This window comes from Vipera ursinii, assembly GCF_947247035.1.
Source record: "Vipera ursinii genome assembly, chromosome: 7".
NCBI lineage: Eukaryota > Metazoa > Chordata > Lepidosauria > Squamata > Viperidae > Vipera > Vipera ursinii.
In genome coordinates, this window is record NC_139521.1 from 39888598 (window position 1) to 39902794 (window position 14197).

At 37.2% G+C, this 14197-nt stretch overlaps 1 protein-coding gene across 5 annotated transcripts in view; it reads left to right on the top strand.

The window, feature by feature from the left end:
* Positions 1-14197, top strand: part of BLTP1 (bridge-like lipid transfer protein family member 1) — a 148884-nt gene that overhangs the window by 70687 nt on the left and 64000 nt on the right. For all 5 annotated transcript variants that reach the window (XM_083367354.1, XM_083367353.1, XM_083367356.1 and 2 more), the window contains exons 39-46: positions 957-1109; positions 2885-3125; positions 6392-6531; positions 6792-7011; positions 8574-8732; positions 10440-10615; positions 11164-11339; positions 11575-12275. In XM_083367354.1, coding sequence (XP_083223480.1) covers positions 957-1109; positions 2885-3125; positions 6392-6531; positions 6792-7011; positions 8574-8732; positions 10440-10615; positions 11164-11339; positions 11575-12275 — 1966 coding nt within the window. The remainder of the gene's footprint in view (positions 1-956; positions 1110-2884; positions 3126-6391; positions 6532-6791; positions 7012-8573; positions 8733-10439; positions 10616-11163; positions 11340-11574; positions 12276-14197) is intronic.

Here is a 14197-nt window from a genome sequence, read left to right on the forward strand (position 1 = left end):
AGTGCTAGGCTGCATTAACAGAGGGATAGAATCAAGATCGCGTGAAGTACTAATACCACTTTACAATGCCTTGGTAAGGCCACACCTGGAATACTGCATCCAGTTTTGGTCACCACGATGTAAAAAAGATGTCGAGACTCTAGAAAGGCTACAGAGAAGAGCAACAAAGATGATTAGGGGACTGGAGGCTAAAACATATAGGGAACGGTTGCTGGAATTTGGTATGTGTAGTTTAACGAAGAGAAGGGTGAGGGGTGACATGATAGCAGTGTTCCAATATCTCAGGGGCTGCCACAAAGAAGAGGGAGCCAAGCTATTCTCCAAAGCACCTGAAAGCAGGACAAGAAGCAATGGATGGAAACTAGTCAAGGAGAGAAGCAGCCTAGAACTAAGGAGAAACTTCCTGACAGTTAGAACAACTAACCAGTGGAACAACCTGCCTCCAGAAGTGGTGAATGCTCCCACACTGGAAGTTTTTAAGAAGAGACTGGACAGCCATTTGTCTGAAATGGTATAGGGTTTTCTGCCTGAGCAGGGGGTTGGACTAGATGACCTCCAAGGTCCCTTCCAACTTCACTATTATGATATGATTATGAGATATCTATGATACTCGGAAAAGTGAAGAGAAAGAGAAGGTGACCAGCAGCTAGGTTGGAAACAATTAAAAATGATTTAGCAAGCGAAAGAATATAATATCTCTGTGAAATACACTCAATATCTTTATAAGACACAGACTGTTGTTCCCCTTAAACCCCACTTCTTAGTCTTTAATTTTGAAAGCCACATACCACAACAATACAATATTATTAAAGGGTGATCATAAAAATTAATAAAGTTAATAAATCTGTATTTAATTTTTCAGTAAAAATCGACTGTTAGCATGTGTGTATATTCGCTGAAATATTAGATTGTGAAATAATATTGAATGATACAACTAATTGCTTTCATATATTCAGAATAAAAGCGTACACTTTCCTTTGAGAAGCAAGTACAACAAGCTCACAAGATTATCTCGTTATCTACAAGAAAATCCTTCCTGTCTGTTATGCAATATACTTCATCATTATCTTCATCAAGCAACTTTTTCCATCATTGAAGAAGCAACCATGGTAAGTTACTGCTTAAGAATATGGTCTGATTACAAAAATACTAAAAAAGGAGAGCTCTTTTGTACTGTGTTATATATTTATAAAATATTCTTGACTAATTGCAATTTCTATTAAAATTTGTATAAAACTCTTGTGACATATCTGGCTATTTAACAATAATAACAATGCTTATTCCTAATAACAAAAACAAGCATCCAAAGAAAAGCAGAAACCAAAGAAACAAAACAGAATAGAGACTTAACAGAGAAGCATTGTTAACAAGCTCAGAAAACCCCTACATATGTAAAAATATTTTATTTCATTATAAGCACAAAAATGAGTATTTTATTGTGTTTCTGATCAACCAAACATTTTAAATTTGTTTTATTTTATTGTTGTAAGAAATATGTATATATTATTTCGATATAGTGGTATTTATGTAGTGTTGACTACACTAATACAGGGCTTTTCAACCTTTTCACCCATTGTACCACTTTTAGGATAAGGCAACATCCGAATACCACCAGTCGCCTAGCAAGGTGTCAAAAACATGATGAGCCCTCTCTCCCTCCCCCCCAAAAAAGGAAAAAAAGTGATGAAGTATAGGTAGTCCTCGACTTACAACAGTTCGCTTAGTGACTGTTCAAAGTTACAATGGCACTGAAAAAAGTGCCTCCGTTGCCACAGCTGAGCAAGTCACCTGCCTGCCTGCCCGGTGGCACTCTTCCTCCTGTCCGAGGTTTTCATTGTTGTGAGCATTTCTGTGGAGGATTGGCAGCAGGGGTGGGGTGGGGGAGAGTTTGGTTTTTATACCCCCCATCTGCTGGGTGGTTGCAGCAGGTTTTGATCACTTCACATGACCCTGGGACATTGTGACTGTCATAAATATGAATCAGTTGCCAAGCATCTGAATGTAAATCACAAGACCCTGGAGATGCTGCAACGTTCCAGCTGATCGGTGCTTCTTCTGGGCTCAGAAGCACCAGGATCAGTGCCGAGCTCCAGTTGGAGCCTGGCGCTGATCCTGGCGCTTCCACTGAGCCCTGACAGCCCCGAAGAAGCACTGATCCTGGCGCTTTCGTTGAGCCCTGACAGGCCTGCAGCTCCAGCCATCTCTCGCTCAGGCTTGTGTGGTGCTACCACCAGTTCTGCTCATTCCCCTCCCCCGCTACCACTTTTCTAGGATGGTTGCGTACCTCCTGCCAGGTGCCAATGTACCACAGGTGGTACCCGTGCCACTGGTTGAAAAGCCCTGCTCTAATATAGTCAACACTACATAAACACTCTAATGTTTTCTTTTTTCTTTTTAATGGTCTTAAGTTTTATCACTTTTTATTGTGATTTAAAATGTTGATATTAATGAGCACAAGATTAACTATTACATCCAAGAATATTAACAGCTGCAAAGTATATCAAAATATTTGTTGCACAATAAAGGTTTCTATCTTAAGACGACTACTTAATGCTAAGATTTTCACTGTTATACTTATTTTTTATACATGTTGAGAGAGAGAGAGAGAGAGAGAGAGAGAGAGAGAGAGAGAGAGAGAGAGAGAGAGAGAAGATAAAAATAGAACAAAATGGGCAACAACTTAAAAGAAAATAAGGGAAAGGACTTATCTTTTATTAAATAACTTGAACATTTAAAAAAACCAGAATCTAAATTGTAGGAGTGAATAAGAAAACTTGGAGAAACTTATTTGCAAGCAAATTTGCATGTGATGATACATATGTAAGGGGATCGCCCTTTTGGAGTCTGGATTTTAGAATGTCCTGGATATGTGTTTGTATTCTAGAGTGATGGCCTTCCAGCTCTGGTGACATTAAAAAAAGGTCTCATTGCATTAGCAAGGCAATGGATGAAGTTCATTGTGGTGACCCCAGCCTTCAAAGGGGTAAGTTTACACAGACCAACTCAGCCAATAAAACCCCAGTCAACTGTACATCAGGAGCAAGAGGATGGCTTTGGTTTGGACAATGTGGGAGGACTTCAAAGTGACACAAGTGCTGATGGAGCAGAATTTGAGTTTGATGCAGGTATTGAATTCATTTTCACATACTTTCTCTTCCCCCTTCTCTCCCTCTCTCCCTTTGCATATTCTTAAGATCAGTTTATTTTGAATTCCATCCACATATGGTATTCTTTCCTCTAACACGTACTTGGAAAGAAAAATGTTTTAAATATTATTTAACCTTGTTCTGTCAGTGCATTATTTTTAGATTTTTCTTCCAAGTGCTTTTTTTAAATTATGGAATGCATCTGTAAAATTTTGTAATATTCTAAGCTAATTCACATGGAAAAATATAGGTAGTTACAATAGCATAAGCAGCATCGTTTTAAAATTCATAATCATGATAATCATTAAAAAGTGGGAGGGAGGCTGGGAAAATGTTATAAATAGAACAACTTCAAAAATATCGCTTCGGTTTTATTACTTGCTGTTTTGTTGAGATTATTGAATTACATTATTCAAATATTGCTGTTTCTTGCTGTTCCTTATACATAGGAGCTGGTAGTTGATAAATTGATTTCCTCAAATTAATGCATAGCTAATAGATATGGAGGTGTAATCCTGACCCATCACTGAGTTAAAGATAGTTGTCTTAAGCAAAAACCTGTACTGAATGGGCATTTTAAGGGGAATTGTAATTTATATATTCAAAAACCAAATCTGCAGTAACCATTTATGTTGTCTTGTGAAGAAAGAATATTTGCACTTATGAATTTGTATTTATTTTTGTGTTTATGTGTTTAAAGCAACTGATTTTACCTTGTTCAGACACTATTGGTGACTGCCTTTCAGGTACAATCAGGTTAGGGAACAGATTCCACAGGAAGCCTAGAATTATATATTTTTTAGATAGGCTATAAGAATAGAATTTTGCAAGTCCATATTTTCATTCATCTTTTTATAGCCCAGGGAGTTGGTGGAGGGTGGGAGAGTGAGTCTGAGTTTTTATATAATATTTTCCTTCCTCTCGTGAGACTTTTCATACAGGTAGTCCTCGATTTATGACCATTTCTTGAAATGGTTGTAAGTCATTGAAATTACAAGGGTGTCAAAAACAGTGACTGTGACCTATATTATACAAATATAAATAAGTATATTATACAAATATAAATAAGTATATAAGTATACAAATATAATAAAATAAATATATTCACCCTTAGGACTATCACATCAACCCCACAGTCATGTAATCATAATTCAGACACCAACTCACATTTACAGTTAGTTGCAGTGTCTTGCGGTCACGTTCTTGTGATTTACATTTTTTTGTTTTGCTGATTTCCGGCAAAAAAATGCCTATGGGGGAAGCTGGATTCAGTTAATGACTGCAGTGATTTGCTTAACAACTGCTGTAGAAATTGTTGTAAAATCCAAGTCAAATTGCAACTGCAATGACTTATGATGGAAATTTCTCCAATTCTGGTCATAAGTCAAGGATTATCTATGTTTCTTCTGCACCTGCTGTTTCTCTAACAGCTTGTGGATTCCTCCACAATTGTTTATCTGGCTTATCTTGTATAAGTAGCAATAATTATACCTGGTAATATGTTACACAGCCTGTTTTACAAACTGAATTTATAAATTTTCACAATAAAGAGCTGCTTATATGTGTGTTCCAATCATCTGTATATCTTGGTGGTTGGCAAATGCTGGTCTTGTTATGTAGCAACATCCATGCCACAACTCCCAGATTCTATTGCCAGGCTGGTACAAAAAATCATCAAGGCTTATAGACCCTGGGGATATTAATTTCTCCTTGGATGGCATTAAGTTGGGACAACTCAGGAGTTCATGTCAGAAGTACGTTCTCCATGTAGAATTTAGTTTCTTAAAGGCTATGAGTTCCCATTGCAACATCCTCCTATTCCAGGTTGGCCCATAGCTGGTGCATTAAATGGAACTGGGCAGCTGGAATTCCAGCCATAGCTACCTATTAAGTGTAGCTGTGGAATGCCCAAATCTGGGCTGGTTGTCCACAAAGAGATAACACCATTACTGTCAAAGCACCTTAAAAAAAGAGGAACAAATACATTGAAGTAACTTCTAAATTGTGTTCAATTACATTTTAATTATTCTGGAAAATAAACAGATATAAAAAAATCCTTGGAAGTTTTGAAAAAATTACATATACAATATAACAGAGTTCCCCAACCTTTCCAGTTTTGCGGACTGGTGGGGGGAGGGAGAGAAGGGATGGGTCCATGTGAGCAATGGGCAAGTGAGCACAGGCAGCTCCATTTGTGCAAATGGTGGACACGCACGCTGCTTGTGCAAATGGTGTGCACATGCTTGCCTGCTGCTTGTGCAAATGTGGATGCAGGCGAACGCACTCACTTGCCACTTCTGTGGTCTGTTTCTGAATGGTTCAAGGCCCGGTAGTGGGCCGCAGCCTGGGGGTTGGGGACCCCTACAATATAATATATGCACTCTAAAACAAACTCTTGTAAAGTTTTTCTAAAGTACAGGTAGTCCTTGATTTGCAATCATTAGTTGTAATTTTAATGGGGGAAGTTGAATTCAATTAACAACCGTATGACTCACTTAACGACTGCATTAATTCACTTAACTGTGGAAAAGGGATATAAAATGGGACAAAATTCACTTAACATCTGCCTTGCTTAGCCAAGGAAATGTTGGGCTCCGTTGTGATCATAAGTCGAAGACTATCTGTATGATTAATGTAAATTGGCAGGGAAGTTGTTTAATCAAAAATACTTGTAAAACGAGTCCAAAATATTTATTACGATTGTACCTAAGAGACACTGAATGAGCTGATTCAAATTTCAGTATTTTTCCTGAATTTTGTATAGTAAAGGTAAGGTAAAGGTTCCTCCGCACATGCGTCTAGTCGTTTCCGACTCTAGGGGCCGGTGCTCATCTCCATTTCAAAGCTGAAGAGCCAGCGCTTGTCCGAGGACGTCTCCGTGGTCATGTGGCTGGCATGACTAGACGCCAAAGGCGCACAGAACACTGTTACCTTTCCACCGTAGTGGTCCCTATTTTTCTACTTGCATTTTTACGTGCTTTCGAACTGCTAGGTTGACAAAAGCTGGGAGAAGTAACAGGTGCTCACTCTGTTACACGGCACTCGGGATTCGACCCACCAAACTGCCGACCATCTGGTCGACAAGCTCAGCGTCCTAACCAACTGAGCCACCGCATCCCTTTTGAATTTTGTATATCCAATATTAAAAATAATTTGTAGGCAGCTAAGCAATATCTATTTTAATAACTAACTGTCTTGGCTAGATTTATCCTCTTGTTAATTTCTCCATTTGCTGAATGTTTTAGCTACTGTCAGTGAACATACGATGCTTCTGGAAGGAAGTGGTACACGCCCCCCACCTCCTGCTGGGCCTGTAACTGGTGCTGAGATTATGAGGAAATTATCAAAGACTCATACTCATAGTGATTCTGGCCTTAAAATAAAGGTAAATCTGTGAAATTTTATATTATATACATAACATACTTTTTTGTTGAAGAAAAAATACCCAGGTGTATAATTTTATATCTAAATGTTAGTACTCCTTATAATTAAAATATAGAGTTTTATTCAGGTTAAGTTCTTGTGATCGCCACAGATTCCTTATACTGTGAAAACAGATTAAATTTAGTGGGAATTAGCAATGGATATGTTTCGGAGTTGTTTTTTTGTGATCTTATTAACATTCTGTATATATTTGCTTTTCAGGGTATCCATCCCTATCATTCTCTGAGCTATACCAGTGGAGATACAGCTACAGACTCACCAGTGCATGTTGGTCGTTCTGGGCAACTTGTTAAAGAAAGCCCAAGAAAAGAGAGTTTACTTAGCTATTTGACTGGAAGTTTTCCTAGCCTACATAATCTTTTGGAAGGGACTCCTCAAAGAAGTACCAATGTCCCCAAAAGTAGCTCTTTAACAAGAACAGGTAGAAATAATTTTATTGCTATTATATTTTATTGATGAAAGCAATGAATGATGGCTTAATTTCACACTATTCATTGTTTTCAGTATTACTTAGACTTCTCCAGATACTATAGTAATTTTCTTTTCACCAAGGTACATGTTCAGATATAAACTGCATAGCCACTTCTCTGCAACTAAATGTGATTAAAATGGCAATAAATCAACTGGTACAAACGCTGTTACCAAGAGACAGGGTGATCCATATTACATTTGGAATATTTTTTTTAATAAAGTGTAATTTATTCCTGTGTCAGAATCCGTGGACTTAAAAACAAAATCTCTTCTTGATCTGTTCTTTAGATGTTTGTCTGCTGTCTGTCTCTTATTTATTTATTTAAGCTATGTCCTCCCTCTTTTTCAAGGGCTTAAAGTAGACTATATAGTTTTCCCTTCTCCCAATTCATCCCCACAACAATAACAAGCCTATGAAATTGTTAGGTTGAGAAAGTGTGATTGAATCAGACGAATCATTGACCTTCCATAGCTGTCCCTCTTCTAACATCTTTAACCATTTCACTACACTGATTACAGGTAATTTGAAGAAAAGGTTTGACCTCGTGAATAGGTAGAAGAAGAATTTGTAGACAATTTTGTACAAGATAAAATTCTATTGTATTCTATATATACTCTCTGTGTAAGTAATTCTAATAAAAGTTTACTGCACAGGTTTCTATAGAACTTTTATTGGTATAAGTTCTATTTTCTCTGTAACCAAAAAAAATATATGGCCATATGGCTTTTTTTTCCATTGTGCCTTCTGGTATCTGCCTAGAATCTGTCTTGATTTTTATTTTATTTTATATTATTATTATTATTATTATTATTATTATTATTATTATTATTATTATTATTATTATTATTATTATTATTATTTCTACTTTGGGTTTTATGGTTCGTCACACAGTCAGTCAGATGTTCAGACTGGATTTGATATTTTTGCCTGCCTATCAAGTCCTTCCCAAAGGACCTGGGATAGGCAGATGTTGATGTTTGATGGTATTTATAATACCATCAAACATGTAAGCTGTTCTGAGTTAAAACTGCCTTTTACAATTGACTAATTGTGAATTTGACAGTGCTGAGAGGTGCCCCAATCGTTCTGGGATTATACCAAAGTCGCCTATTACTGTTACCTTTGCTCTCTTTTGCCATTGTCATTCTATTTCTATTTGCAGTCTTTGCATTGTGTTATCTTCTGCACTTTTTTCTTCTATTATTATTACTAAAATGTTTTAGTGACCCAACTCCCTTGGACTCCAGTAGAGATTTAGTTTCTATAGAGATACATAGAATCTAATTGTAATAGGGAAAAGAAAGTTCTTCTAGCTTTCTTTTTATTAACAAGAAATTGGCCAATATATAATGCTTGGTTGACACTTCATCATCAACAACAGAAATGTATGTAAAGTACAGATTTTTTGCATAATCTCTTAAAATTAGTTTCAATTTGGATTGAAAAATATATTATCAACATTTCTTTTTAAGGACTTACAGTAATTAATAATTGTTTTTATTCCTATCTAGCAAACACCATGCAATCCGAAATTATATCAGAACATCCATTATTAACAGAACCTTCATCTGTGAGTTTTTATAACTGGATGTCAAATGCAGTTGGCAATAGAGGAAATACAGCTCAAGAGTCCCCTGTCACCAAAACTGGTCACAGCAGTCTTCCAACAGGTATTCTGAAATTCAGAATTTGCTTTAATACGATAACTGAATGCCTAAGTAAAATAAAGTAAAAGCTATATTTAAAAATAATCTACTCTGTGTTTGTTAATTGAAATGAAAAAAAATAAAATAATATACTATTGAACTAAAGGTATTTAAAATAGGAATATAAAATGAACTCTAAGAATAAACTTGCCCATTATTCTGTTTCTACTAGCATTGTCTACATATTTTCAAAAATTCCTCAAGGAAGGTTTTCCTTAGTAATTGTCCTGTCGAAGTCAGTTTGGAATATAATGGTATATTTACGCCTTTTGACCTTAAGAAAATAGTCTATGTCAGGGCTTTTCAACTGGTGGTACGCGTACCACCTGTGGTACATTACCATGTGGCAGGTGATATGCAGCACTTCCCAGCCAAGTGTAGTGGGGGAGGGAACGAGCCAGTGCAGCGCAGCACTGTTAGATTCTATTGCTCTGCTATTGTTAGCTGTAAGTGTTGCTGCAAGGGATCTTGAAGTATTTTTCTCCTGAATGGATTTTGCCTGTAGCATTCCTTTACTTATGAATGGAGCCATTTGGGGAGGCTGCCTTAGCCAGCAGCCAGTACTTACAAAAACAAATTTTCTTCCTTAAGTGCCAGCTGCCGGCTCCTTAACTTTCCTTTCTAGCCAGTAGCTAATTCTTAAAGGGAAATGCACATTTTTGAGCTAGTTCCCTCAGTGTCTTGTCTTTTTGGTCTCTGGAGGCTTTTCCTTATTTGATGAATATATGGAAGAGGGAAAATATGGGGGGGAGGGTGGTTCAAATTCTTTTTTCAGAAGGAGATGGGAATGAGAAAAAGGGAGGAAGGGAAGGAGAGAGGGAGAGAAGGGAGTCCCACCTTAGCACTTGGCCACCAGCAGCCCTTTGAACAGGTTTTTTTTTTGGTCGTCAAGTTTTTGACACCTTGCTAGGTGGTACTCGAATATTGCCATATCCTAAAAGTGGTACAATTGGTGCAAAGGTCTATGTAATCATTCTCGAAGTCAAAAGTTTGACTACTGATTCAAAGGAGTATGGTCCTGAACTCAAGGCAATAATCTCTCCTTAAGCAATTTTAAAATGAAAATACTTCCTTTTTCACAATTACTACATTCTCAGTAAAACTCAGACTGTACTTGGAAAAAAAATACATTCCTTTGAGGTGAATATGGTACTTGTTTGATGTGCTTGTATCTGGTAATAATAATAATAATAATAATAATAATAATAATAATAATAATAATAATAATAATAATAACAACAACAACAACAACAACAACAACAACAAAACAACAACAACAACAACAACAACAATAATAATAATAATAATAATAATAATAATAATAATAATAATAATTTAATTTCTATACCGCCCTTAATGAAAAAGTTGTAAGATAATTGTGCAGATATTTTAGGTTCTGAAGAGATAAAAACGTTTTGGTTATTTTTTACTTGCTAAGATGCATGATCGTTCTTCATAATCTGTGTCAATAGTGATATGTGTACAATTACACATATAGACATACACAGATGCTTACACACGTGAGCTGAAATTGATGTCATGCAGAGTGTATTTTCCTCAGGATTGAAGAAGTTTTCTTTTTTCTGAATAATTTTTCAGCCTTCTGAATCCTGAATATAGTAGAACTATAGTAGAACTACTAGAAAATTAATGCAGGAGCTATTTTTATAGGTGTGGCTCCAAATCTTCCAACTATACCGTCAGCATCTGACTTCAATACAGTAATGTCTAGTGACCAAAACACATTGGATGGAACACATTCCCAACACAGTACTAGCCAAGATGATATTGTTGGTATTGAGGAGGCGAACCAGGGACTCCCTGCTGTTCAACTTGCTGATGCACAGGTATATATTTGTCTTTAAAATTGGAGCACAGGCATGATAAGAGAGCGAGTTTATTGTATAGTGGTTACGGCATGAGAGTAGAAACTGGGAGACTGCAAATTCTAGTCCTGCCTTAGGCACAGAGCCAAGGTGGGTGACTTTGGGGTTACACCAAGCTAATTCAAGCTCTATATTTATATATTAGACCTAGGGTTTAAATCTGAAGCTTTTTCCACTTGACTTTTCAAATCAACATAATTCTTTTCCAGTTTAAGCATTGGAGACATGCATTTCCTGTCTATATAATAGTTTTTGCAATCCTAGGTTTTCATCTCTCCAACTTCAATTATGTAATTGGCATGAGAATTACAAATACATTGTTTTTTCTTCTTTTAGTTTAACTGCATATTAAATTGAAAGATACCGTAGACCACTAAATTAATTATGTCAACCTGTAAACTTTCAGTATTGTAAAATATTGGAAGCATTTTTAAAAGTGTAGTAACATTTAACAAACGACAATTTTAATAGTTATGATTTAAGAAAACACCTGGCTTTATTTTTGATAGGTTGTTTTCAAACCTCTTCTGAGCCACACAGGAATTCAGCCACAGGATGTAGTACCATTGTGCTATAGGATGTACTTTGGTGAACATCTCTCATTCTCAGGAACTCTGGATTGCCTTAGAGCAGACATTGTTGATTCAGATACAGCAAAGGAGAGAAGAAGCAAAAGAGCACAAAGGTATGGCACGAGCTCCAAAAATATATTTGAAATTAAAGTTTTTTTTTTAATTTTAATTTCCTCTTTAGGAAGTCAGAAATAATGCAGTGCTTAAGAAAATTATGAATTGGCATACAGCAGGCAAATTAAATAGTCATGTTGGGATATCACTTTCTGAAATGTTACCTAAATAATGTAATTTCAGTGCTTTTATGGTTCTTAATGTAAGAGTAATTCTTGTGTTTTTGTTTCCTAGGCAAGGATTAATAAATCTTCCTCCACTTGAATTCAAACCAGCATTAATGTTGGAAACTTTTAGTATTAGCGCTGTTATAATGGAGAAGTCGGTGAATACACCTCAAAATTCTGCTCTTTCTTTTCATGACTTTAACAAACGTCATTATAGCACGTTTCATTGCAATTTTACAATCTCTTGTCAATCTATAAGCCAGCATGTTGATATGGCACTCGTTCGGCTTATTCACCAATTCAGCACCATGATAGATGATATTAAAGCTACACAAACAGACATCAAACTTAGTAGATATACAGCGGGCTCAGCTTCTCCAACGCCAACCTTTAAAACTCGGAAACACAGAGACTTCCGCTCTTCCGATTTCAGTCGCAGTTCTCGAGGCAGTCTTAATGGTGTAAACAGAGTGAACAATGCAAAAAATAAACGATCAAACAGTGAGAGCAATAAAAAAGAATCTCGGAATAAAAATTCCATGGGAAGGGCAGAAAGAAGAACTTCTAAAGTATCCAGGAAAGGTTCCAGGGATGTTGTTGACCATGTCACCATTCATATGGATGATTCTGATTCAATTACAGTGTCGGAACAGAGTGAACCTTCTGCAGAGTGCTGGCAAAATATGTATAAACTATTGAACTTTTATTCTCTTATCTCAGATCCGACGGGGATTTTAGAAAAATCTTCTGAAACATTTTATCCAGCAGGTAAGAAATTTTTTGATGAATTACCATAATTTGCCTCTCTTGGAGAAAGCAAATGAATTGAATTCTGCCCATTACGTTCCTGCATGCAATGTCCCAAAGGACATAGCTTGCATCATACATGCATAACATACATACATACATACTTACATACATATGTTTATGTTTATTGGACTTATATACTGCCCTTCTCCCGTAGGACTCAGGGCGGTTCACAAGGTATTTAAAATAACAATACAAATTACAAAAGTTAAGAACAATTAAAAATAATTAAATTTAGTCTTTGAATAAAATAAAACCCCTGTTAAACTCCAATTAAAACCCAATTAAAATAAAATTACAATTAAAATTCTCAGTCTGTCCAGACAGGAACACCAGGTCGAGAGTGTGACCCCCCACTTGAGTTGGGCCCTGAATTACTTGGGTCAGGTCCATGGCCGTCATGGAAGCCATGAACTCCCGAGCTAACTCAGACGACCCTCCCAGGGAAGGCAGGTTGAAGTCACCCAGAACTATAAGCCTGGGGAACTCCACCGCCAACCCTGAGAGGGTGTCGAGCAGCTCGGGCAGGGCTGTTGCCACACAGCTGGGCGCCAGGTATGTGAGCAACAAGCCCATCTGAGCCCGAGGGCCACATCTCAGGAGGAGGGACTCATTCCCGCCCATCTGGACAATGGTGGTCTCCCGCGGACATAAAGTCTCCCGGATAACCACCGCCACCCCTCCACCCCTACCCTGAGCCCGTGGCCGGTGTAGCACACGGAAACCTGGGGGGCATAACTCGGTCAGAGGAACCCCTCCGAGCCCAACCAAGTTTCCGTGATGCATGCCAGATCCGCGCATTCCTCCTCGATCAAGTCATGAACGAGGGGAGCCTTGTTAACAACAGATCTGGCATTAAGATAGATATCCACCATTACTATTTTTAGAAGTAACTCAAGAGTGCCAAACATACCTAATACTCTTTATTTATCCAATTTATCCAATAACAGCAACAACCCTCTGAGGTGAGTTGGCCTATGAGACTGAGAGACTGGCCCAAAGTCACACGTTTGGAACCAGATCAAGCCTGTTGGTTGGCTGCATGCCTGGCTTATTACTTTTAGCTGCCTGGCTGGCTTATTTCTTACTTTTGTATAGTTTCCCATCTCAAAACAACTTTAATTGTGATGCATGTTTCATAATTTGGCACTTTCACAGTTTGTTCCTAAACTGTTCTATGTTGATGTATAGGTTTTGTTTTTTGCTAAATAAAAGTTTAGCAACTGGCAATTAAAAGTTTAAAACTGGCAATTAAATTTGATAAACTGGCAATTAAAATAGTTCATTTAATATCTGATTTTTTTCAATAATGCAGAAAAGTTGTAAAATAACAGGGAAAGAATAAATCCTGATAAAATTTGAGGAATTTAAAGGAAAAAAGAATCAAAACTGTGAAGACTTGCTATATAGAAGAGGTCTTGCTTTGTAGATAATTGAGGCATAAGTACTTTTTTGACAAAGGATCAAAACGCCTTTAATAAAAGAAATTCTGGCTTTAGTAGTTTTATGATTTTTTCATACATGTCATACAAGGAATGATAACTGGATTTATTGTGCATTGTTATCATATTTAGAAAGTTTGAATAATTAGGCTCAAAATGTTATGTACAAGAATGGTAGCTTTTGGGGCTTCCGGTTTGCGATTGCGGCACTGGCGGATGTTTAAGCAGATCGCTCTCTCCACCGTCTGGTTTTCTCCCACCGGGGTACCCTGAAGAGGGTTGGAAGTCACCCTGTATGGGTGACGAGCGCGAAGAGGACCCCCGAGTGATTGCGGAAGGGCAGTAGCCCTCCTGTTTGATCTGGGGCAGCTCTTCAAACTGACGGGGAAAAGATCGGCCACTAATATGGGCCATCATCAAGCTGCTGATCATCAAGCACCT